Raw genomic sequence first — 27,199 nt, 5'->3', positions numbered from 1 at the left:
TCGCTCACTCGCCTGGAGGATGTAAGTGCGAGGAGTAGGGCAACCTTCCAAGTGAGGAATTTTAGTTCCGCTGAATGAATGGGCTCAAAAGGAGGTCTGAGGAGCTGTGATAAGACCAAATTCAAACGCCAAACAGGTGGTGGACGCCGGATGGGCGGAAACATCCAGAACAAGCCCTTAAAGAACTGACGAATGATCCGAGAGGAGTACAGTGATGTGGAACCATCATGGCGAAAGCGGGAAATCGCTGCCAGGAAGACTTTAAGAGTGGAATGCAAAGTCCCGGCTTTACCAAAAGGAGGAAAAAAGGCAGGATTTGCTCAGGTGTGGCGAGCATAGGAACGATGTTCTCCTCATGGCACCAGATACAAAACCTTTTCCATTTCAGCTTATAGGTTTTAACTGTGGATGGAGCGCGTGCATGAGCAAGCACCTCTCTGCACTCAGGAGCAATATTCAAATGAGCAAACTCATTGTGCTCAGGTTCCAAGCGTGAAGCTGGAGAGACGCCGGATCCGGATGGCAAATGGGGCCCTGGCTCATGGTGAGCAGATGAGGCAGAGGGTGAAGAAGAATCGGATCGCACTGGGAAAACAGATGGAGATCCGTGAACCATGGGCGACGCGGCCACCTGGGCGCAATCAGTATGACGTGACACGGCTGAAGTCTCATCTTGTGCAGCAGGCGTGAAATCAGAGGGATCGGCGGAAAAGACGGAACAATTAAAAACCTTCCTGTTCACTACCCCCTGTTAATTCTTCTGGCTGATTCCTTTTCAGTGTTCTGTTACTACTAGCCTACACTAGCGCTTGGACGCCCCTGGGCAGCAATCGCGCTCTATAAATTCACTTTTCATTTCATTTCATTTCATTTCATTCATTTCATTTCAAAAGCGTAAATGAATTTGCTCGACCAGTTGATCGAAAACGCATTCCCGCTCGATCCTCTGTGGTGATGCAGACTTGCGAAGTGTAGGCATTTGCGGTTGAGTGGAGTTGCAAATAGATCCAGCTCCGGATGGCCCCACAAGCGAAACACATACTCCAGAGTCGGTTGATGGAGTTCCCACTTGTGATTGTCCGTAGCCGATCTGCTGAGAGAGTCGGCAAGGAGAGGCCCCCGGTACGTGAACTGCTGTCAATTGGACACTATGTTGAATCGCCCATCCCCAGATCTGTTGTGCCTGTCTGGACAGTAGAAGAGACCTCGTACCTCCCGGTTTGTTGAGGTAGTGCATACTGGTGTTGTTGTCTGTACGCACCAGCAGCGATTTCCCTTCCAACAGCATCCTGAAGGATTTTAGGGCGAGGGAGATGGCCAAGAGGTCCAGGCGATTTATGTGCCATGTGCATTGATCTGCAGTCCATTTGCCCTTGACTGAGCCCACCATTCCAATGCACCCTGAATGCGGGGGGTGAGGCAGACTGTCGTTGAACGAGCCTGAGGCTTGCCGCCATTGTTTGTCCAACTCCACTTGGAGGACTCGCATATGTAGCCTGCAATTGGGGATCAGTTGTATGCAGGAGGATGCCATGCCCAGAAAAGATTTCAACATCTGGACAGAAGCGGACCTTCTTGAGCGTAGAAGAGCAGCCATCTTGACTATGCGAGCTTGTCGCTCCTGCGAGACAAACACTGTTGGAGACGAGAGTCTATCAATGCCCCCAGAAAGACTCTTTGTTGTGCTGGACGGACATGAGATTTCTCGTGGTTGATAGAAAGGCCCAAGGCGTAAAACACAGACAGGGAAGTCTGAGTGTGTTGCCTTGCTGCATGAAAAGTTTGAGATTTTATCAGGCTGTTGTCCAAGTAAGGGTAGAACTGAATGCCCTGTAGGCGAAGAAAAGCAGCAACCGGAGCCATGATTTTCGTGAAGACTCTCAGCGTGGAACGAAGGCCGAAAGGTAAGCCCTTGAATTGGAAGTGTTTCGATCCTATTGTGAAGCAAAGATATTTTCTGTGTCTGTGATGTATGGGCACATGAAAATATGCATCTAGAAGGTCGATGGTGGAAAGGAACTCTCATGGATTTAGGAACTGTAAATTTTCCAGTAAGGTCAGCATCCGAAATGTTTGTGATTTGATGAACTTGTTGAGGGCTCGGAGGTCCAAGATAGGGCGCCACTCTACTGATTTTTTCCTCATAAGGAAAAAGCGGGAATAAAAGCCCTTGCCTTGTTGTTATCGAGGAACCACTTCGACAGCCCCTTTCTGTATCATAATTTTGACCTGCGCAAACAGTTCCTTCAAATGTGCTGAGGGAGGGCCAGAGGGTGGGTGGGTGGGAGGAAATTTGAGGAATTAGAGAGTGTGGCCCTTTAAGATGACGTCCAAGACCCAACGATCTGAAGTTATTTGTGACCAATTGCAGAAGTGCTGGGAGATTCGACTTCCAATTTTCAGAGCAGGAGAACACTTGATCCTGAGAAAGTCACTGTTTTTTAGAGGTAGCACCTCCTCTGTAGGTGCTCTTCCTCCGATAAGGCCTGGAATTGGATTGCATATTCTGAGTTTGATAGGTGTATCGATGTTTGTTGTCACCATAGGTACGGTACTGGGAGGAGCCACGAAAATTGAAGGAAGTACCACTGCCAAGTGCTCCGCGAAAGATCCGCTTCCGGTACTGGAGGGATCCCAGAGCACGAGCAGTGTCCGTGTCCTCCTTAATGGACTCTAAGGCCTCATCCACATGCTTGCCGAAGAGGGATTCTCCATCGAAAGGCAAGTCGAGCACCCTCGCCTGTACTTCAGGCCGAAAAGCAGTTGCCTTGAGCCAGCCCTGCCTCCTTAAGACAGCAGCACCTGCAAGCTGCCTGAAACCCATCGAGGAAATGTCAACGGCACAGTGAGAATCTGCGATTATAATCATCCAACATGTGTTGAAGGTTCGATATCAAAAATACCGGTATTTGTGCCATAGGAACCTCGTGGTCAACATCCAGCTGGCCATCATGAACGGGGAAGAGTGAACCCCTGTCATCATTGTCCGCATCCTTATAGTCGTGATATTTTATATTGAGTTCCGATAGACTTGCTGCAGTACGAAAAGTGTCATCAACATAGGAACCGTCTGAAGATTCCTTCTCTGCAGATGCAAATAATTGAGCTGGGGGATGAGAATCACCTTGAAGAGTACTCAAATCCAGCGGAGTGGGACGTTTTACAATGGAAGCTGTCACCACGGTAAAGGTTGTTGCAGTGTCTAGAGAATAATGACCCGTCGACTGTCCCGTCGACGAGCTCGTGTTCAAAACCGCTGTAGAGGGATTCGACAAAGCAGGACCAGGCGTCCATGATGAAGCGGAAGCAGTCGACGGAGCCAGGGCTTTTCCTTTCGATGGTGCAGCTGTCGTTGCGGTTTTCTTCACCGTCGACGGTGCTGTCGACGAGGAGGCGCTCGTCGACACTGAACTCGACGTCGACGAGCTGGTGCTCGTTTTAGATGACGAGGGCACAGCTTGGGACTGCGACGCCAGAGAACCAGGTCCCGTAGGCGTAGAGGCCGGCAGATCCCGTGGGGAGACAGACTTTGGAGTGTCCACAAACTTCTTCCTTTTTAGGAAAGGAGAAGGCATTTCAGTCTCTGACCCACGCTTGAGTGGTCTTCGAATGGTAGGAAGACACACTCTCCACATCAGACATAGAATTATCTGTAGTCTTCAACTTCTGTAGCCACAGAAGGAGACAGGCCTCTCTATCTTTTAGAGTCTTAGAAGAAAATGTCCTGCAAAACTTGCAGCCCCTCATCTCATGTTCCGGTTACAGGCAATAAATGCACTTCTTGTGAGGGTCCTCATGAAACAGGCGTAGTTTCCCAAATAAAGAACAGGGCCTGAATAAAGATTTTTTAGTAGAAGACATTTTGTAGAAGTTGAAATGTTTGAAGTAGAAGTAACTGAGCAGAGTTCAGAGACACTCCCTTCACACGACGTGGGGTAGAAACTCTGAGGGCTTGAGCTTCTGAGGAGAAGGTTCTAGAGGGTGCTGCAGCTTGATTGGCTGGAATGTGAACTATTATAATGAAATGGATATGTTACTAAAGTGAATTCTCCCTTTGGGCCTCTATGGGCCTATGTTGTTCTATGGTACTTTTAAAATTTCTTTCGGACTATTTATATATAATATATTTATATGTTTATGTATATTTATGATGTTTTTATATATATGTATATTACTACTTTTTTATGTACCGTGGGACTCCCACTTCCACGACGGGGAATTATTCAAGCATGTGAATCTATGAAAGACACCCTAATACTGGAGAACTGACGAGTACCTTTTTACAGTGCCAACTGCATAGCCCCTCTGCGCTGGAGTGCATATCGCAAACCTGCAGACAATTTGGCCGGCAAGGTCAACACCTGCACACCAAGATACAAAGTGTTTTCATCAGCCTGAGTAAGGAGACTTAGTGCAGGGGCAATGTGCTGAAAGGATAACGTCCATCGCCTCTGGTGCAAGTTGAAAGAAACTCAGCTGTACCCATTCAATCTGCAAGCATGTAGGTGGAGATCTTGGAGACTGGGGTGCAGAAACACTTCCATCGGCCCCAACGGGGAGAGGAGGTCTGACCCAAATGTCAGGCGGAGCAGGGCACATATGGAGAAGTGCAGAAGATCTGCACACCCCTCTCAGACAATCCAAGGCGATGCGAATAACTTGGGCCTGCTCTTGATACATTTTCCTCAGACCCCGCTAGGTGACTGGTGGTTAACCAGATCCCTTGGTGGTATGCCCAAGACCAGAATCTCGTGTAAAAACAACAAATGATGGACAGAATACAGAACAATGTCATACATTCACCCCAGTACAGAGATCTGGGCCTAAATACATCGTTTTTTTGCTCACCACACCACCCCAGTTCAGACATGGCCATATGCAAATAAGCCTTGACCCTGTGCCTCATGTGAACAGTCCAACCCAAACTGCCAAGCCAAGTCTTCCCTGGACCGGAATCAAGCATCCTAGGACCGGTTTCTGGCTATCAGCCGTCTTCAGCCAGGATAGCTTGACTACAGTGGCGTGGAGAGCACGGGACTCACGTCTGAGCATACCCGTCCAACCCGGGGTGACAAATGTAAAAACAACAGTTGATGGACAGAATGTAGAACAATGTCATACATTCACCCCAGTACAGAGATATGGGCCTAAATCCATCGTTTTTTTGCTCACCACAAGACAAGACCAGAGTCTCAGCACTTCCAGGTAGAGCAGCTGATACCATACTCCCCCTTGCTTGTTCATGTACCACATCGCTGTCATAGATCTGGACGGACAAACCTTGGATGCAGGGGAGGAAGGCTTGAGCACCAGCCAAATCAACCCGTTATTCCAGTAGGTTAATGTGAAGAACTTCCTACTTTTAGGCCACTGATGTCCAGATTTTCCAGATGGGCTCCCACAGCAAAGGGTTGAAGCATCCATCACTATCGTGGTCACAGCCGGAAGGGGAACGAAGGACATCCTGCAAATCTGGTTAGACTAATAGCTCGCATCAAGCCACTTCTGTGGAAATGCGACAGACCTCCCTTCAACTCAAGCCACTGCCTGTGGAAGCACCACTGTAAGGCCCTCATGTACAAACGTGCATGCATGGCCAGGAGAATGCAGGAAGCGTGCAGACCTATGAATCTCAGGACGCTCAGGACTGTAATCCTTACTCTGTGGTGAAAGAGTGGGAACATTTCCTGAATGTAGGCGATCATCTGATGAGGAGGAAAGACACGAAAATGGGTAATGTCCAGTACCAAGCCAAAGAACTGGAGCTGCTGGGAGGGGCACAGGTGAGATTTGATTTGTTTTTATCAAAAAGCCCAGGTCGAAAAGAAGTGATGCTCTTGACTGCAGGAGACAACACCATCGCTGGTGAACTGGCCTGGAGTAGCCAAGTACAGGAAAATAGGGATGTCTGAGATGAGCTGTCACCACTGCCATCACCTTTGTGAAGACTCTAGGTGCTGATGTTAAGTCAACACCTGTATTGACCTAGGTGTATGCATGAGATTCACTACAGCATAAGGTATCTGGTGTTGTGCTGTATTTATAGTGCACTTTGCACCACTATTTTTCAAAAAAGAGGCGGAGCAGGCTCATTTACTTATTTGTGTATGTTTGTGTCATCTTTATACACTTTTTTTTTAATCCTTTATGTCCCACTCCATTTTGATTTGTTCTTAATTCATTCTTTGGTGTTTCGTAAGCTTGGGGTGTGAATATACATATTGACAATAAGGTATTTGCCTTGGTTTTTATGTAGGATACACATTTCACTTGAAATTGTTTATACGTTTGACCTGTGTTTGCGACTTGACACTCACTGGATGTTATGATTTTCACTTGTACTTAAATGTAATAGATTGTGAAACTTACCAACTCCCTATTGTATGTATTGCAATAGGATTTGATAATGGGACTGTACAGTATACATGTTTTACATATCACATCTTGTAAACAGACTTGTTACATATATTTCTATATGGGTTTATATAGGTGTGTTATTTTCATGTTTGCAGCCCTGATGAAGCCTTTTAGGTAAAACGAATTGGCTGTGCTATTTGTGAGAGGAAAAGGGACAAGAAAATTAATAAAGAAAAGAAACCAATATAGCAACCAGGACCTGCAACTATTTATTTACTGACATCAATTCATATTTTCTCTCTCTATACATATATTTATATTCACTGAAAAAACCATTGGTTTGACACATGTTATAGTTAGGAATTAGCATTTAAAAAACCTTGGAAATTCACTGAAAAAAACATAGGTTTCATACATGTTATAGTTAGCTGGACATTTCACTTTTTCAAAACCTTTGAAATTCTCCTGTTATAGTTAGTTCAGCTAACTATAACTCACATGCCCACAATGCACTGCTGATGAAGTCACATATAACATCACTCATGACATGGTCAGTGACATCACTCATGACATCACTCATGACATCTCAAATAACATCACTGATGGTTTTTTCAGTGAATTTGGAAGGTTTTTTAAATGCTAATTCCCAACTATAACATGGCTGAAACCTATGGTTTTTTCAGTGAATAAACACCCACTTCCTTTACAAAGAAATGGAACGTTTGCATCTCGGCAACCTCTCTAATTTTACACCTTAGTCATCTTCCACTCAATCAACACAACAACCACAAATACACACCTACTTGCTACCATTCTTCGCTGAGTTTATCAATTATTCTTCTTTAATTCAAATTCAAAGTGCAGGCCATTTATTCAGCCTTCTTGGTAACTTCTACCCATGAATAGCAGTGGTTAATTTGCACACTTCCGTCCTTTTTTGCGTCTTTTCTACCACACACTGGGGCAGGTTTACAAGCCCATTGCGCCACTTTTGCATCATTTTTCCCACAAGCTTGTAAATCTGCTGAACTGTGTGTACTTTATGCACTAGCTTTCTTCCTTAGATGTAGTACTAGTTCTCTTGCTCCCACTGCAGAATCAAACACCCTATTTGTGTAATGACCTGGAAATTCAAAGATCCACTTCACTGACAATGCAGTGGGTAGTTTGCGTCCCTCCAGCCTTTCTTATTTTTCACGTTTTTCATCTACACATCATTAACACATTCACACATCTAATTACTGCTTTCCTTAGCTGTGATTATCAACTATTCTTCTATTTTATATTCATATTCAAAGTGCAAGCCCTTTATCGAGCCTTTTTGTTGTAACTACTGTTCCAGGAATTCTGCTCATACACAGAACTATGCATAAAGACTTAGGACCTCAGTGAATTATGGTGTACCAAAACCCACCTTACTACACAAACCCCCTACCAGACTAGCAATCAGTCACTCATTGGTTCTTCGCCCAAGAGCAAAAACACCAATAACTAGTCAACCCAGAACATGCGACTTAAATTACATGAAGTAAACTGGATAACAAGAGCACTCTTTCCTTATAGTCTTACCCCAGTCCAAAACAAGGTGTAAATAAAGACACGTGCAACTTTGAAATGTTTATTTCTAACACCATAATCTCATGCACAGTACCTTAGATAATACAACCAAACATATCAGAAACAAGGTTGTCAGCATTGTTACTATTCTATCAAATACAAACGGAAAAAGCATCCTATAATGTTAAAGGTAAGCAAATTTAAAATATACCTACATTTCACCTTCCCTACTTAACAGATTAGTTTATAACTACAGAAAGTCTCATAGGATTACATGGGCAGACCCAAACCTCTGGTAGTCAGCAGTAGTGCATCACATTAAGTGCTCCACAAACTGTCAAGATACAAATGTTCTCCAACTGTGTGTAACTTTGCCTCCACAATGCCTTATGAAACGCGCAAGTATCAGAGGTGGCCACAGCTGCATATGTGTTATGGCTCGAACGTGTGAGGATCATTCTGAATAAAAGACACAGTATTCAAGATAACCTTGATGTTCCAAGCTCTCACTATACACACAAAACTAGTGAGGCAGTTTACAAATCTAGCATACCAAATTATTCTCATATAAACCAAAATACTCCGCGTTCTCTAAACAATATCACAAGTACGTGTTGTGTGCAAAGCAGAGCAGGAAAGCAAAAATAGCATGTACGCTTCTAATAAACCCATGCTAACTTAACAGGGTGTGAGTTCAAGGCTCAGCTCCACGGCACCCTTCCTTGCTCGAAGCACGTCATATAAACGTGGGTGAATTAGAAACGCAGAGTCCAAGCCTAAAAAAGCAGAGTCAAGTTCACATTTCCAAAAAAAAGTTATTCACTCTTTGATAGAAAACAGTAGCTAAATAGTAAACAATACGTAGAAAAATCAGAGAGTCTTAATCCAACAGCGTGTAAGCACAGTATGTAGCAACAGCCTCCAAGAGGACGTCATTGTTCTCATCTGAAAACATTTCAGCCATCCAATTCAGTAGTGGGAATGAACATACATGTTCCTCAACAACCGGAGCCTTTATCACCATCAGAGGAAAACTTGAGTCATCTTCAATATAACTGCGTGCCAAGAAGTAATGCGCCGGTGCAAAAACATTCCAACGTCCCATTATTCCATGCATCGCCGCTAAAGCCATAATCCCGCCGCCAGAACAGAGCAATTCATGAGCAACTAAGGGGCTCATCAGCTGATCATAATCCGCGTTGGGAGACACCGTACTGCATAGACACAAATCCAGGGCCCAGTCGAAATCGCAGCTCAGGCAATAGAAGACAGGTTGAACGCATGTGAAAAAGGAAAATCAAAACAATAATCCATAAACTGCACTCAATGTAGCCAGAGAAGCATTCGGTTGCGGACCAGCAACAACAGGGACATATTCTCGTCTGCTGCAAGATGTGCATCCATATTTAAGTAAACAAATTAATACAAGCACAAAGGCAACTAACGTGAGCATTAAGGAGAAGCCACCAAAGATGCTGGAAAAAGATTGAATGAAAAAACACCGTCAAGACACCAAATATACTTTCTAAAGAAGTCACAAGGCCACTGCTTCTAACTTTTAAAAAGTAAGGTAACCCCGTAGTCAAGGACATTTTAAAGATACTCTAAATTAACTCCCCAAAATTCAAGAGCACGTATGTATTTAATAAATCATGCACTTCTGTGCGGGTGTTTGCTACATGAAGGACAAATGTTTCTGTAGCAGATAGAACAGCTACCTCTTTTTGAGACAATAGCGCTCTTATACGACTCATTTGGTTGACTCTGCTTTCAAGGTCGAAATCGACAGCCAGATGGAAACATCCAGCTTCCCATGCAGAGGAGTTAACGCAACTTTTTTTTTAATCAAACCACACGCTCAGTTACCGTAATCATGTAAGCGATGCCTGCTAACATTGCACAACAATCTCCATTATTTTAAAGTAAATAACTTCCGTTTCCAGTAAACTGAAAGTTGTTATGATAGCAGGTGTCGGACACCCTTTCCAAATTCAGTCCAAATTAGGCGCATCTTGTTTACCAGAGCCATGCAATCATATGTGTCTACAAATTAAGGAGTGATCTCCTGCTATTGTGCAATCCTCGCCATTCAGATAGACTTCTTTTCCCTCCCTCAGGCACCTATATGTAAATGGTAATAACCAAGCTTCATGGACATAAGCGCTGCCTATAGCATAGTATTTCATGCAAACCTCAAACTTAAACAGGTTAAAAAATAACGTTACGATACTGTGGATAAGCCACACACCTGAATTGGATCTCCAATGAGTGACCACTTCTAACCATTCTCATAGCGCGCCCTGTGCTCTGATTTAACAGTGAGAGAATGATCGCACCATAGTTTATACTGCTAATCATTCTCAGCATACGCTACGAATACGCTATCAAGTTACGCGTTCCATCAAAGCTTCCGTGTGACGTCATGTAAGGCGCCCGTACGCGAAACTTGCAAATGTTTTTAATTGTTTAAAAGATATATTCATTTATTTAATGAACATACTAACAAAAGACTTAATCTAGGATAATTATGAAATCATTATTTTTTTAACTTTTAAAACTTTTAAAAATCCTATATTGTATGAGTGGAGCTGCGTGGCCCTCCGCCTTCTGCCCTAGACTCCACCACGCCCAGACCTGGTTCATAAGCACGCGTGACTGTCACCACAAAATCATTAGCACGCATATCGCTTTACCACACATGCTTTTACAACTAGTATGCATTTACCACGCATAATAAACGCATGATCTTAATAATATTTTTTCCTTGACGAACAGCGGGCTAATGGCTGTGGCTTACGTCCTTCAAATTAGTTTCTAGGTATACGTGTGACCAAGTCTGATAAGATCGGAGGCCAAGGACAAACACTGTGGTGTCTGTGGCAGGAAATCTCATAGATCACAGAGAAAATATGCACAGGGTAAAATGAAATTAACAAGTATACTAAAAATAATGGAGGAAAACTACTAAAATGGCAGTTGAACGGAGTATGTAATCAACGTTTGGCGCCTCGACACTACATTTCAAATAAATATACATACAATATGTTTATTAATATATTACAAACAAATAGCACTGGATGACACACACGACCCAGGAAAAAAAAAGCGGCAAATTTAGTACCTAAAATCAGGAGAGGTTTGCTTGGCGAACGTGAAGAAAAAAAAAAGTGCACTTGCAAACAAGGCTACGCATTGTGTAGAGAATACAACTGATGCAGGGAAAAAAACGGAAAGTTTTACATACTGTCATCGAAATATAGCTCTAAAAATTGCCTCCGGAAAAACACGTTTTGGGACCCCCCTTTTTCTCGGCCCCCACTTGAGGAATCACCCCCAAACTTTCAGGGAAGGAGCGGAACCGAGCAGGCCATTTTTTGGGAGAAATTTGCGAAGATTCGTCCACCGGCGCTAAAGTTATTCCAAATAGAATGTTGCGGATTTCCTAGTGAAAGTAGGTCCTAACTAGAACTACCTACTGGCGACCGCAAGTAGGCAATATATATATATATATATATATATATCTCTATATCTCTCTATATATATATCAGTTCAGTTCATTTAGTCTTTATTTCGAATAAAATTCATAAAAGACAACAAATATAAAAACATTATCACATTTCATAATTTTACAATGGAACCCCAGGTATATAAGGGAATTTACCTACAGACAATATACAAACATTAAAAAAAGTCAGGTTAATTTAAAAGGGGTTACAAGTTCTTTGCGCGAATCAGCCACATCCACCCCAAGAATTTGGCAACACAGATCACAGATTTTTCAGTGCGTAAGTCTCGTAATTTCAACAGGGCTGCACGATTCCCCCCACAATTTAAGGTTTTACAAATTGGTTTCAACCATTTTAGTCTAGGCAATCGATATGCTGGGCATGCAAAAAACAGATGACCGATACTTTCAACCTGGTCAGGACAAAATGGGCATTTGTTGCTTGTATTCTTTGCCCACTTTACAGTAAAGGAGTTGATCGGCAAAGTGCCCACCCGAAACTGATGATACAGCTTACGGTCAAGGGTTTTGCATATCAAGTCCCAATAGAGCTCAAGGGACTGTGTTATCTTGTGTGTTAAAAACAGTCCCGTTAGGCTATTTTCTGATGAAAGAGAGACCAGTGCAGATTTCTTTGCAGCCCAAAATAGCTCTTTGAATTCCACTTTAGAAGGGAACCGAGAACATTCGGTATGTAGCCATAATTCGGGGAGGCCCATAAAATACAATATTTGTTTGACCTCCCGCAGCCAAGGGATTTTCTGAGCACCCCACAATGATCTAACCTCGCCCAATTCATGAGCGAAAAGACTAAGCTCTTGGGTCGTCCAGAGGCGTCGCCAGAGAGCAGCAAGGCGATACTGTGCCATCTCATTCAGCGGTCTACAGCCTAAGTCTAAAAGCAATGGTTTTATGGGTGACGATTGGGGAAGCCCCACTAAGTTCCGAAAAAACCTGTTCTGTGCTGTTGTTAGTGCTGACAAGCCTTTGTAGCCCCATATGTCCGCACCATACAGGGTAGCTGCATTAACCTTGGCCTCATAGATTTTTAACGCTGGTGAAATGCGTTTCGTCAAGGTTTTTTTCTGTTCCTTCAGCAAGCATCCTGTAAGGCGAACAAATTTAAGAATTAAAACCTCCAACTGGGGGTTCCAAGTAAGTTGATGGTCAAGGGTCACGCCCAGATAAGTCATGACTTTGACCTGTTCGATTGGGACACCGTCTAATAAAAATGAACTTTTAATTGGTTTATTTTTGTTAAAAATCATAAATTTAGTTTTATCAGCATTGATCTGAAGGTTATATATATATATATATATATATATATATATATATATATATATATATATATATATATATATATATATATATATATATATATATATATATATAAAGTTCCACAAGTTGCCTTTCTTTGGAAAGCACTCACAGCAAGAGTTTTCAAAGCGCAGGGACACCTTTAAATGAAAGACAAATCCAATCTTATCGCATGCCTCGCCTGACGTGTTTCAGAGATAAACTCTTTCCTCAGAGGCCACATGCTCTGCAGTGATTGTTTCAAAACTTCACCAACTGATTATCCCCTCTTTAAGTATCACGCCCATCCAAGCATTTGAATGTTGGCATTACGGGAGTTGGAGTGCAAATTAAACCCATGTGGGTGAGAAACAAAGGACACTTGTAAATATAAGCAGCATACCTTCTTTATTCAGTCAAATGCTCAGTCATTAAAAGTGCCCCCATAAGTAAAGCACATCTTGCTGTTCCAATGTAGCACAAAATCGTCTCGTGCCACTGGACTTGCCATGAATCCTGCAAAGGTGCAATCCCCGACCTGGCTGGGCCGTACACATTAAGTTCCACAAGTTGCCTTTCTTTGGAAAGCACTCACAGCAAGAGTTTTCAAAGCGCAGGGACACCTTTAAATGAAAGACAAATCCAATCTTATCGCATGCCTCGCCTGACGCGTTTCAGAGATAAACTCTTTCCTCAGAGGCCACATGCTCTGCAGTGATTGTTTCAAAACTTCACCAACTGATTATCCCCTATTTCAGTATCACGCCCATCCAGGCATTTGAAATGTTGCATCACGGGAGTTGGAGTGCAAATTAAACCCATGTGGTGGAAAAACGAGCGTAGACCCAATTTCTTCGTGCATTCATTTATTTAGCCATTTGCCGCCATTACGCGTTTCGGGAGATGCCTCCCTTAATCACATGACAGCTTAAAGGCATCACCAATCGCCTTTTAAAGTGCCAGTGCAAAGCAGCCATACATAAACATGGTGGAAAGACTTATTTGGGCACATATCACACAATCACCGAATTAAAAACACATTTAAAAATATTATTCTAGTGTTTCTAAATTAACCCTCAATGGGTACCTTTTGATTAAAAATTTTGTAAGAAAAAGTGAATACTTGCGCATATATATAATTGTTTACGTTTGGTCAATGAACAGCTGACCATTGAGGCGGGCATCGTACAATTTCAGTAGATTATATGTGTGACGACTCCAGGTAGTGCAACTTTCCAATTCCTGGCTGTTTCCCTAGCTTGTTCAGATGAAAAGGCAGAGCCCTTTTCCACAATTTGAAGGGTCCACAGATCCAGAGTTAAGGCTTCCCGGGCTGGCAGAAAGGAGGGTATTTTTCACCCCTCCAGGCAAGTTTTGGAACGAAAATTAGGACTGTTTTCCAAGGGGAACAGTGGAGAAACAGGAAGAGGCGGAGGGTTGCTGAAAGGATCCACAACCTCGACCTGCAGACGAACAAATTTTGCAGCTGGTGACATTGTGGTTGTGAAGCTTGCCACTGCCTGAAGGAAAATCCCTTGGCGAAACCACAAAATATATTGCACTGGTGGTTGTCCCTTTGAGGCTGGCTTTACTGGAGTCCTCCTGATCCTCGTGTGAAGAGGTCGCTCCACCTCGCTCCCTGACCGCTCTCCGCAGCGCTCGATCTGGCTGCCTGGTATTTCTCTGCAACTGCCTCACCTGTGACTGATTACTCTTCAACTATTAGAGCGCTCGCATTTGCCGATTTTTCATAGCGCTTTAACATTAGTATTGTGCGCTAGCATTTACCTCATTGAAGTGCAGAGCAGTTTAAATGTAATTTGAACGCGCGCATTTTTGCCCTGTTGATTAGCAGAATTATTGGCCTTTGACTGTGCGCTCGCATTTGCTTATTGCTTTGTTTACCTGCTGTGTGCATTGTTGATCGGACTGGCCGCCTGATTTGGTGTTTGTTTACTGTATTCGGCCATTCTGTTTGTTGTGCCTCGTAGCGAGGCTCCCCAGCACGCACCCGCCTCCCGCTGCCCCTCCCTCCCACGGACTGCCTTCAGGCTGCCCCGCCGCCCATTGCTCTGTGACCTCCTGATCCTCGTGTGAAGAGGTCGCTCCACCTCGCTCCCTGACCGCTCTCCGCAGCGCTCGATCTGGCTGCCTGGTATTTCTCTGCAACTGCCTCACCTGTGACTGATTACTCTTCAACTATTAGAGCGCTCGCATTTGCCGATTTTTCATAGTGCTTTAACATTACTATTGTGCGCTAGCATTTACCTCATTGAAGTGCAGAGCAGTTTAAATGTAATTTGAACGCGCGCATTTTTGCCCTGTTGATTAGCAGAATTATTGGCCTTTGAGTGTGCGCTCGCATTTGCTTATTGCTTTGTTTACCTGCTGTGTGCATTGCTGATCGGACTGGCCGCCTGATTTGGTGTTTGTTTACTGTATTCGGCTATTTTGTTTGTTGTGCCTCGTAGTGAGGCTCCCCAGCACGCACCCGCCTCCCGCTGCCCCTCCCTCGCCCCTCCCCCCCACTATCAATTTATGACAGATGCATCTGCGCGCAGGGTTTACGCGCAGCGACCGCGCCCCAGCCGCGCCGAAGGTGCGCCAAAGGTAAGCCCGTCTACGCCCGTCCGCGCCTGGACCGCGCCCAGCGCCAGACCCCTTGATCCTCGCATTGTCCACCCCTCCCGCATTACTTACGATGCCATCACCCTCCTAGCCCTTAACCCCGGCCGTCCCCCAAACTGCGCCCTAGCCGCCCCTGGACACACCCATGGACCCTTTTCCTGCAACTCCTGCAAGTTCGACGGCACCAAGAACAACTCCTCATCTACGAACACACAACAGATATCCGACCCCAACCACCTACAATGCATCCTGCTCAACACCCGCTCGGTCCACAGGCACGCTATTGACCTCTGGAATCTACTAGACACCATCTCTCCGGACGTCGCCTTCCTAACAGAAACATGGATGAACGCCTCTTCCGCCCCAGACATCACCATTGCCATCCCGGAAGACTATAAGATCATCCGTAAGGACCGCACCAACCAAACAGGAGGAGGCATCGCTATCGTCCATAAGAAATCCATTCGCATCTCAACCAGCTCAGACGTCAATCTCGCCAACTCCGAACACCTGCACTTCCAGATCCACATCGACCCCAAGACCACACTCAGAGGCACCCTCCTTTACAGGCCACCAGGACCCAGCGCACAATTCAGTGAAGACATCACGGACTTCATCACTCCACACGCGCTCCCCTCCGAGGAGTACATCCTTCTGGGAGACCACAACTTTCACCTTGAGAAGAACAACGACCGCAACACCACCACCCTTTTGGACAACCTCGCCAACCTCGGACTTAAACAACTTGTCACTACCCCCACCCACATCGCAGGTCACACACTCGACCCTATCTTCACCTCCAGCAAACATGTCTCCTTCAGCCACACCACAGCTCTCCTTTGGACTGACCACAGCTGCGTTCACTTTACCTACGACAAGCCCACATCCAACAACCACCCCCAACCCACTCTGCAAAGAAACTGGAACAAAATCACCATCGACCAGATCTCCTCATCGCTTCAAAACCCCCCAGCCCACTCCTCAAACCCAGACCAAGCAGCCACCAACCTCACCCAATGGCTATCCAACAGCGCTGACATCCTAGCACCACTGAAAAAACGACAAATCTAACTAGGCAGCAAGAAGGCCTCCTGGTTCAACGATGATCTTAAGAAATCCAAGAAACTCTGTCGATCCCTTGAGAAGGCCTGGAAAAAAGGCCCAAACACCAGCACCAAGGACGCCTTCAAAAACGCCACCCGCATACACCACCAACTGATCCGGAATGCCAAGAAAGCCGCTTTCAAGGACCGACTAGATAACAACGCCCACAACAGCAAGGAATTATTCAACATCGTCAAGGAATTTACCAACCCCTCAGCCAACTCCAACGACATCACCCCCTCTCAAGCCCTCTGCGACTCCCTAGCCTCATTCTTCCACAACAAAATTGCAGACATCCACAACAGCTTCGACAACCGACCCAAAGACCAACCCACCCAACCCCCCGCAGGACCAACTCCCCCCCTGAACATCCTCAATGACTGGAAGCCAATCTCCACCGAGGACACCATCCGTCTGATGAACTCCATCCACTCAGGATCCCCCACATACCCATGCCCTCACCACATCTTTAACAAAGCAGACTCCATCATAGCACCGCACCTCCGAGACGTCATCAACTGCTCCCTCAACTCCGCAACCTTCCCGGAAAGCTGGAAACATGCCGAACTCAGCGCCCTCCTGAAAAAACCCACAGCTGACCCCACCGAACTCAAAAACTACCGCCCTATCTTACTCCTTCCTTTCCCGGCCAAAGTCATCGAGAAAGCGGTCAACAACCAGCTCGCCGCATTCCTCGAAACCAACAAATCCCTCGACTCCTCATAATCCGGCTTCCGAGCCAAGCACAGCACTGAAACCGCCCTCATCGCAGCAACAGACGACATTCGAACTCTAATGGACAATGGAGACACTGTCGCCCTCATCCTCCTCGACCTCTCCGCTGCCTTCGACACGGTCTGCCATAGCACTCTTTTACAACGCCTCAGAAACGTCGGAATCCAAGGAAAAGCACTGGAATGGATCACCTCGTTCCTCACCGGAAGAACCCAGAGAGTCCGCCTTCCACCATTCAAGTCAGAGGCCACTGAAGTCATCTGCGGCGTCCCACAAGGATCTTCACTCAGCCCCACCCTCTTCAACGTATACATGAGCCCCCTCGCAACCATCGCACGCCAACACAACCTCAACATAATCTCCTACGCCGACGACACTCAACTGATCCTATCACTCACCAGAGACCCTAACACTGCCAAAACCAACCTACATGAAGGAATGAAAGAAGTAGCAGAATGGATGAAGCACAGCCGTCTGAAACTGAACTCAGACAAAACAGAAGTCCTCATCCTAGGCACCTCCCCCTCCGCCTGGGATGACTCTTGGTGGCCAGAGGCCCTTGGAAAAGCACCCATCCCGACGGACCACGCACGGAACCTGGGCGTCATCCTGGATTCCTCACTCTCGATGAACAGACAAGTCAACGCCGTTTCGTCATCTTGCTTCAACATTCTTCGCATGCTCAAAAAAACATTTCGCTGGATCCCCACCGAAACCAGAAAAACAGTCACCCACGCTCTGGCAACGAGCCGACTGGACTACGGAAACACCCTCTACGCCGGTACCACTGCAAAACTCCAGAAAAAACTACAACGCATCCAGAACGCCTCAGCCAGGCTCATATTAGACATCCCGCGCAAAGAACACATCTCTGGTCACCTGAAAAACCTCCACTGGCTCCCCGTAAATAAGAGGATTACTTTCCGGCTCCTTACCCACGCACACAAAGCACTCTACGAAATCGGACCAGAATGCCTCAACACACGACTGTCCTTCTACTCCCCCCCCCGCCAGCTACGATCCTCCAACCAAGCCCTTGCCACTGTACCTCGCATCAACAAAACCACCATGGGAGGTAGATCCTTCTCCTTCCTGGCAGCTAAAACCTGGAACTCACTTCCCACTCACCTTCGCCTGACTCAGAACCACCTAGCATTCAGAAAGCAACTCAAAACGTGGTTATTTGACAAGTAACTCCCCATCCTTCTTCAAGCGCCTTGAGACCCTCTGGGTATGTAGCGCGCTATATACATTTTTTGACTTGACTTGACTTGTGAACATGCGGTACTTTTGCTGGCTTTAAATCGGTTAGGTGCTGCATCTGCCTTCTCATCAAATACAATGGAGCCATTTAACAGGAGGTCCATCAGATTAGCTTGCACATGCACATTCAATTAGAAACCCTGAAATCCTGAGCCAGGCATGTCTTCTAACGTTCACCAATTCCTCCAGAGTTATTAATATGCCACACTGCATTCTGACAATCCGTGAGGACTTATTGGATGTGGTCATGTAAATCTTCTGAAACATGAGGAACCACCGTCTGTACCAAGCAAAGCCCACAGCTGGAAGTCTGGGTTTACTGCTAGGAGTATGGCATTAAAATCTCTTTCTTTCCCCATGCGTCTAAATATTTTGATTCCCTATCCACAGGAGTAGAGAACATTTTCTTGTTGCCAAACATGATCCCTGTATCAATCAATCAATCAGGATTTCACTAGCGTAGCTTGTAACCTGTGAGGGTAGCCAGGCGCTGAGGGCTGCTGCTTCGAGTTGGTCAGTTGAACAGCCAAGACCAAAGGAGGCAGGGCCCTGTCCGTGCTCCTTCCACAACTGTGGAACGAGCTTCCACCTACCTTGAAAGCGGAATCGCAACTTCTACCTTTCAGAAAGAAACTAAAAACTTATCTTTTCAGAAAGGCCTACATGACATCATAGGAGGTGAAACAACTGAGGTTCTAGGGTCATTAGTGTGTTATGTTCTTTCTGGTTAAGCGCTTATAGACCGGCGGTGATAGGCGCTATACAAGCAATCCCTAACATAACATAACATAACAGGTCTTGAGTCCTTTTGTGAACTCTAGAAGAGAAGGTCAGATCTGGAGGTGAAGGGGAACGCCGTTCCAGGACTCTGCCGCGAGGTACGAGAAGGAACCTCCTCCACTGTTGCTTCAGTGGATCCAGGGGATCTGAACGAGGGAGGTGGAGCGCAGGTGTCTGGATCAGCATTTTGAATTGGCATCTCTTCTGGATGGGTAGCCAGTGGTTATCCTTGAGGTGGGGGTGATGTGGGTGTATTTGGGGAAGACTAAGAGGAGTCTGGCCACTGCGTTCTGTATGGCCTGAAGTCTTCGCAGGAGGCGACTGGTGATTTCTATGTAGAGTGGGTTGCCATAGTTCAGCTGACTGGTGACTAGATCTTGAGCTACAGTTTGTCCGGTGTTGATGGGAAGCCATTTGAAGATTTTCCAGAGCATGTGAAGAGAGAGGAAAAAGGTAGAGGAGACTGTGATGGTCTGGCTTTTCATGGTGAGCTTGCTATTCAATACGATTCCAAGGTTGTGGGCATGGTCTGCCAGAGTGGGTGAAGGTCCTAGTTGGGGGGGGCCACCATGAATCGTTCCATAGGGAGGTATTCCCGAATATCAGAAACTCCATTTTGTCAGTGGAGTTTCATGCAGTTACTTTTCATGCAGTTGGCAAGCTCGTCATGCATTTGTGGAAGTTTACCCTTGCGGAGGAGGGGTCTTCTGATAACGAATGGATGAGCTGGATGTCGCCCGCTTAAGATATGATGTTCAGTCTATGGTTTCGGACTATGTCGGCTAGTGGGGTCATGTAAGTGTTGAATAGTGTGGGGTTGAGGGATGAGCTTTGAGGGACCCCGCAGATGATACTCTTGGGTTACGGTGATAGGTGGGCAGGTAGAAATGCCAGATCACCTGGATCAGAGTGGTAATATTCAGCCCACCAGTTTTTATTTTTAGGGTAGGGGCTTCAGAAAGGCTTTTCCAAACTGCCAGAATAGGGTCAAGTAGACCCTCATTAAAAGGTAATAATGACTCAGAAGCTGGATGGATAGGAAGGAGAACCTCGGTCAATACATTTATGTTGAAGTTAACTGTAGAGAGTTGTAGATCAAGAACCTCAGCCACTGTTTGGATTGCTGAATGAAGTGAAAGACCTTCCATAGTAGGAGGACTCACAGAAAATCCATCTGCATCTCTGGAGAAGTATCCAGCCCACTTGCTGAAGATAATCCAGATTTCTCAAATCTTTCGGTGTCAAAGACTTCGGCGGTATCCAATAACCCTTTAGACTTTCATCGAAGCCCTCCTTTTTCTGTAGAAGGGAAGCCATCTCAGCTTAGAGACTCCTGTTCTCCCATTTCTGCTGCCTTTCCTTCGGCATCGAAGAGTCTTTCGATAACGTTTCGGTCATCAAGCTTCTATGTTTTGCTCAAGAACCTTATTTTGACGTTGAAACGTCCTTTCCATGTCAATCCTTCGACAACTTGGATTTCTCAGGAATTTTTCCTCCTCCGGTGTCTCCTTGGAGGCATCCCAGGGGCTCCTTGTCTCCTCAGTGTGTCCATGAAGTCAACGAGCGATTCAACGCCCAGGGTCCCTTCAACGACCTTGAGTCAGTTTTCCTAACTCTGGCATTTTCTTCGAGGACCAAGAACTTCTGATCTTTTTTTGGCTGCCTAGGTATTGACAATCTAAGTCTGTGTCAGATGTTTCACCTTCTTCAGTGACATTTTCCTCTTTTTCGCATGAAAGACTTAGCTCGCTTAGGGTTGTACTCATCTGTTGTCCCTGCATGTTGTGGTGGGCTCATTTGTCACTCTCACTCTCAGCATCTTTAAGGTGTAAACGGAGCAGGCTTTGCACTTCTCACTTCAGCACAGCAGAATGAGGTAGCAGACCGGGTGTTTGTCCCTCTGCAAGAACTTGTGGTGAAATTACTGCAGAGCTGGAATGGTATGGGCCAAACAGGGAACTCCCGCAACACGCATTCTCAAAATCCATCGAGGAAATTTGTCGTCTCCTGATATCTCCACTGATACCTCTTCATCAGTGTTGCTATCTAATTTTGGTGAATTCAGCGACAATCATCTTCAGAACCCCATCTGAACTCGTTTCTCTTATGGGCCATCCTCCAGCAAGCACCCAGAGCAAATGGTGAGAAAAAAAGAAGCTGAAGATGATGACCAAAGGTGGGAGCATCCGGAGTAAGCAGTGCGACGTCACCAGAGTCTCCAAATGGGGTTCAGTTGACCCCCACTAACAAAAAACAAAAATAGGACTACAAAACAGTGGAGAATTCTGGACCCAAACACTAAATGGCAGAATATTGCACAGCATGTGAATCCAGAAGAGATTCACACTGCGAAAAAGTGCAAACAAATCTTTTAAAGAGTAAACATAACAAAGAAACGTGTGGTGAGGAATATTTTTTTTCCATGAAAGGGGGAGATGGAGAAATAGCTAGGTTTATTTTGAGAAGAAGCAGTTTCAAATCCTGATTTATAACATTTTGCTTTATATAATCTTTCTGGTCCCAAGTAGGATGTTCAGGTTCTGCTAAGTTTATGAAAGCCTTTCCCAAGAACTGATCAGCGGCCACTTTAGCAACTTGCAGCATTTATTTATTTTTATTTGAAAAGTTTTATATAGCGCTGGCTAGACCCGGAGGTATCAGAGCGCTTTACATGAGATAGGACAATGTTTCAGGACAGTGCTACGCAGTTGCAGTTAGCAGTATATGCTTAGGAGAAAAACGTGAGCTTACACAACAATATAAGATATTAGCTCGTAGCATATCCAAGGCACACATCCTGTGGGGAATGGAAGGTAGTAGGTGGAAAGGTAAACAGGGGAGAGGAAAGCCGACAGAGTCAGGAAAACCTGAAGGGGAAAAGTACTCCAAGGGGAACAAAGCAGTCGAGGAGAGAGACAGATAAAAACGTGAACAACCGTGAAAAACAATGTCCGATGTCCGGCTGGGTAGGTGACGGCCGAGGGGAGACCCAGAGCCAGACTCCTCTATAGCTGCATAGGACAGCTCCACCGGGCAGTGGCCAAGGGTACTCGGGCTCCACGGTAAGTACAAACAGTTTATAGTTTCAGCCTATGGGCATCGTCATACTTCCAAAGAAGGCATCAGTCCCGGTGTTACTAGGAGGCGCCGTCCACCTCATCCCCCAGGTCGGAGGACATAGGGAGAGAGCACTGGCGATGTCAGAGGGAAAGGTTCCCTAGCGGAGGAAGTAATGGAAACGTCTCACTCAGAGGGGTGTTTTGTATGTAGAGGGACGGTGAGTAGTCGCAGTCCTGGACTTTAAAAGGATCACTTAATTATATGCGCTATTTCTTCATAAGTTGTGGTACAGCAGTGCTCCCAGGAACATATGGGTGAAATCTAACAATAGAGTATGAGCATAGCTAGCCATGCAGCAGCTACATAAAAAAAGCCAGGCATGGTCCTCCCAACACGCTTGAGGGCTCTCCATCGTTTCTCCGATTTGTTGCATGACAGATTGCACGGATGCTATTATTATTATTATTATTACACACTGCCACGTGCAGTTGGCAGGCAAAGTCAATTCAAGAGAGAGAAGTTAAAGATTTTAGAGAAAGGCTTAGACAATAACATTACATGACCAAAGAGGATGAAAATTTTAAAGTACAAACAAGTAAAAAAGGAAATCTTTCAGTAGTGAGGAGCAGTTCTGTTTAGACCATGACTGCGTCCCTTCAGGAAGGATACATAAAAATTACCAAATGAGCTACAAAAGCAATATGAAACCTGGAAGATGGTAGCAAGATCCTTCCACAATTCTTAAGATTCCTGCACTCATAATATTGCCTGCATTACATCTATGACAAATTGTTTGAAGACAATGGTGCGCATGTCTGAAGGCCTCTCTTTTAGAAACATGTATAATTACTCCTATTTGACAAATGACTTGAGCAAAAAAAAAACGTCTTTAAAAACTTACTGTCTTAATAACTGCCTGCCTTGTTTCCAAGTCAGTTGACTATTTTGAGGCACAGTCGGAACCTCTGTTTCTTTGGTGTCTTCTGTAAAATAAATTGGCATATATTAAGTAGGTGTCATAAGGGAGCAGAGCCATTGATACATTTAATTCAAACACATAGGATAAGAAAATCATTGGATCTATTCACAAACTTATAAAGTATTAACACGAGAACTCTTATTCTCAGTAAGACATTCGCTTTCCAATGACAGAGCGGCTATTTTTCATGTAAGCTTTTTTTTGTCACACCACTTTTTTTAAAACCGAAAAAAAAATCAATACTGAAGAGTTATCTTAAATGAGATGCTTATGAAATTTAACTTTAATCTAAATACAAATTCTGAACATACACTGTGCTAGAAATCCGAACATTGCATTGCAAACTGATGAGAATTGTTTTGGCACATTTGAATGATACTGCTGACATTTATGAAGCTGTAAGTCTGAACAATGGATTCATTTACACACAGACATTCAACTTTGATATATAAAATGCTAAAACACAGCTTTGGCAAATAATTTCAGGTACAAAGTACTGTTAGATTAAAAAGTCCAGCTGAAGACATAAGGATGTAGATGGTTCAGTTCCAGCTCGCTATATTTAAGAATGCAAAACAATCGCATCATCCCTACAATAATGGACATCCACTATCTCCCCTTGGCAGCCTGCCCCATCTTCAAAACTTGCAACATCATCTATCAACAAGCAAACGTGACTACCTAGCTGATGACAGCACCATCTCTGGTCAGGCCATCGTTTGGCCTGAGAAAAAAAAGTACAAAAAAGGAAAACACAATGCTGATCAGGAACAACACCCCTGTGTCCATCAGGTCAGTCCCAACACTACTTTAATGTGGGAAATAGCTGAAGAATGATTGCTTTATAGAACAGTGTAGCACGATCCAGTAAGTCCACATACCAGATGCCGCTCTCTGCTTCATAATGGCTTGGTTCAAGCTATACAAATAGCGCCTACATCCATGAATCCGCCCAACTGTGCACAAACAAGCAAAGCTTCATTAAACGTAATCCCTCTCTCAGAAACAGAGCTATCGCTAGTGTTCATATGATCAAGTCAAAGCATGAAGCTTAACCCGTTGGGTGCTATGGTTATGTCCTCAACCACGGTACTCCTGTGTTGAGGATCAAACTGTTACGTCCTGGCATCCACTGACAGGTGAAGCTTCCCCGCTTCCCCTGTGGGCTGTGTCCCCACAGAGGATGGCAGCAGAAGCGCTTCCACAGCTACCCCCAAACCCCTTCCAGCGATCTGACGTTGGCGCGCTCACGGCATGCAGACATCAAGTGCAGCCGGGGACGCTATGGAAGCCATTTGCTTACAGAGAGTCCAATGATGGGACACAGAACAGGTGAGTCCTCCTCCTGGGGAGTTTGGTGGGGCGAAAGGAAAATGTTCCATTGCCCCTGTGCCTGTTTAGAGTGGATTCTTACCCCATATTCGCAGGTGGGACCCGGATCATGGCACAGGACTCCACAACACTGGACCACAAGGAATTTCTTTTCTGTGTGGGGAGCGACCCCTTAGGCAAGGGTTGCTCCACAGGGGCAATTTGATATCCGTGTTTCGGCCACCCCAGGAGCTGATTTGGCTTTTTTTAGGCCACTCTGCCCCCCAGGGGGATTAAAACTCACTAGAAGCCAGAGACATTTTTATGATAAAGATTATGGGAGGCAACCCCTTGGGAAAGGATCGATTCCCTTGGGGGACTTTTTCAAAATTCTTGTTTATTTGCAATTCCTCCCCCCTCCTTCTACCCCCAGAGGGCAGATTGACCATTTTTATGCTGATCAGGTGGGGCAGAAACACAATATAATTGTAGATGTCGGGGAGTGGCCCCTTGGGCAGGGGTCACTCCCCTTTATTGGGGAAATGTTTTGGTCATTTCCTGCCACTCCACCCCCGTAGGGCAGATCAGCCATATTTTTAGGTTTATCTAGCCCCATAGGTGGCCGAAAGCCACTATACAGCCAGGGCTATTAAATACATGCCAAATGCTTTGGGGAGCGACCCCTTGGGCAAGGGTCACTCCCAAATTTAGACCAACCAGTGACGAAACCAGGAGACTCAAAGCACAACAAAAGCTTTGTACTAAAATAAAAAGTAGAAGTAAAATATTACGATTACAAATGCAATAGATGACAAGAAATAAAACAGCTAACATTGAAAAACACCATAAAGTCTGCCCATCTCCATGCAAATGCCAGCCACAAACACTGCCAGCCAAGTGCCAGTCCACACACAGCTGGCCAAACGCCAGAACATGCAGACCATCAGCTGAACTACAATTCACACACACACACACACGTTCTCTGTTGTCTAGTGACTTGGGAGCGGATGGGCCAAAAAATATATGACCGATATGTCCCCAAGGGGGCAGAAATGGCAAAACATCCACTACAAAAAGGGGAACAACCCTTGCCAGGGGGCCGTTCCCCAAAACATTAGGCACCATACATAAGAAAATCTCTGGTGGTCCAGTGCCTTCGGGCAGATGGGCCAAAAAATATCTGGCCCCAAGGGAGATCAGAAAGAGCATATTTTAAGTAAGCTGACTGGTCTGCTTAAAATTTTTGTTCAGATTTCACGATTGGCATTTGTGTGATTTATTTAGTTAGAGCTGTTGTGTTTGTAGTTATAGTCTTGTATCTACTTCCAACTGGTTGGTGTTTTTTTAGATTAAACATTTTTTATGACTGCGTGGGCTGGCTTCTTGGCTGACTGGGTGCGTGGACTGGCTATTGACTGGTGGTTTGGATGGAGTTGCTCTTGACTGGCGGTGTGCTTGGACTTGCTCTTGGCTGGCGGTGTGCTTGGACTGACGCTTGGCTGACGGTGTGCTTGGACTGACGCTTGGCTGACGGTGTGCTTGGACTGACATTTGGCTGGTGGTATGCAAGTAGTGACTTGCTGCAGGTCACTACACACATTGCTAGACAAATGCTAGTGCACACACTCAGTCAGACACCAGTCAATGTGATTGCTGTGTCAGTGGGCGTATGAAAGTGATGGGCCCTTGAATGGTGCGGTCTGTTGATGTGAGTGTTGAAATGTGTTGGCTCGATGCTGGCAGTGTGAATGGTCTTGTGTGTCACATATGAAAGGTGTGTGAATGGCCTATAAAGCGGTTGGTGCCTTGTTACAGCTTTACAGCTCACAAGCTTTGAGTTATTGGCTACATTTTTTAAGCGTTCAAATATTAAAGGTGCATTTAATTTTTATGAAATCTCTTGTTAATTACATTTTACATTATGAACCTTGACTCAGCCTTGTGCAAAATCCAACCAGTATGTGTGTGTGTGTGTGTGTACTTGAGGAACAGGTGGATGTGCAATAATATTGTTATTTTCGGTCTTTCTCTGCCAAGGTGTATATTGTCTCCAGGGAATATCTACCAATTCTAGATATTTTCATAAACTAAATACTCAGGGGAGTACAGAGTGGTGTGCCTCTCGTGGATTCCAACAAGGTTTCTTACCCAAAATGCCCTGCAAACCTCCAAAAGTGACAAAAGTCACATTTTCCTTGCATTACTGTGCCATATTCTTTGATAATCAGAAAGAAACCACAAATGTTCTACCACCCAGTATTCCCCCAGCTCTACTGATAAAAATGCTACCTCACTTGTGACGGTGTGGCAAGTGTCCACAACAGGACAGGGCCTAAAACATATTGTGGAGAGCTGAAAATGATCAATCACAAAACGACCCGGTTCTGCAAAGAGGTCACCTGCGCTTTTAGTTCCCGGGCTCGGCGGCCATCTAGGGAACCCTCCAAGCCCAGACAGTTCTGAAAACTAGACACCAAGGGGAGTTCAAAGAGATGTGGCTTGTGAGGATCCCCCAACGTTTTCTTACCCAGAATCCCCTGCAAACCTTGGCCCCCACCACAAAAGTGAGGTAGCATTTTCATGAGGAGACCTGGGCGAATGCTGGGTGGAAGGAAATTTGTGCT

At 45.3% G+C, this 27,199-nt stretch overlaps 1 protein-coding gene across 3 annotated transcripts in view; it reads right to left on the bottom strand.

Annotated features, from left to right (window-relative positions):
* STRN3 (striatin 3) overlaps window positions 1-27,199 on the bottom strand; it is a 1,097,014-nt gene that overhangs the window by 754,074 nt on the left and 315,741 nt on the right. For all 3 annotated transcript variants that reach the window (XM_086936977.1, XM_086936979.1, XM_086936980.1), the window contains exon 4: window positions 23,187-23,268. In XM_086936977.1, coding sequence (XP_086793103.1) covers window positions 23,187-23,268 — 82 coding nt within the window. The remainder of the gene's footprint in view (window positions 1-23,186; window positions 23,269-27,199) is intronic.

This window comes from Lissotriton vulgaris, chromosome 9 (assembly GCF_964263255.1).
Source record: "Lissotriton vulgaris chromosome 9, aLisVul1.2, whole genome shotgun sequence".
Classification (NCBI taxonomy): Eukaryota; Metazoa; Chordata; class Amphibia; order Caudata; family Salamandridae; genus Lissotriton; species Lissotriton vulgaris.
The sequence above is the reverse complement of the archived record's forward strand: the minus strand, read 5'-3'. Positions and strand labels throughout refer to the sequence as shown.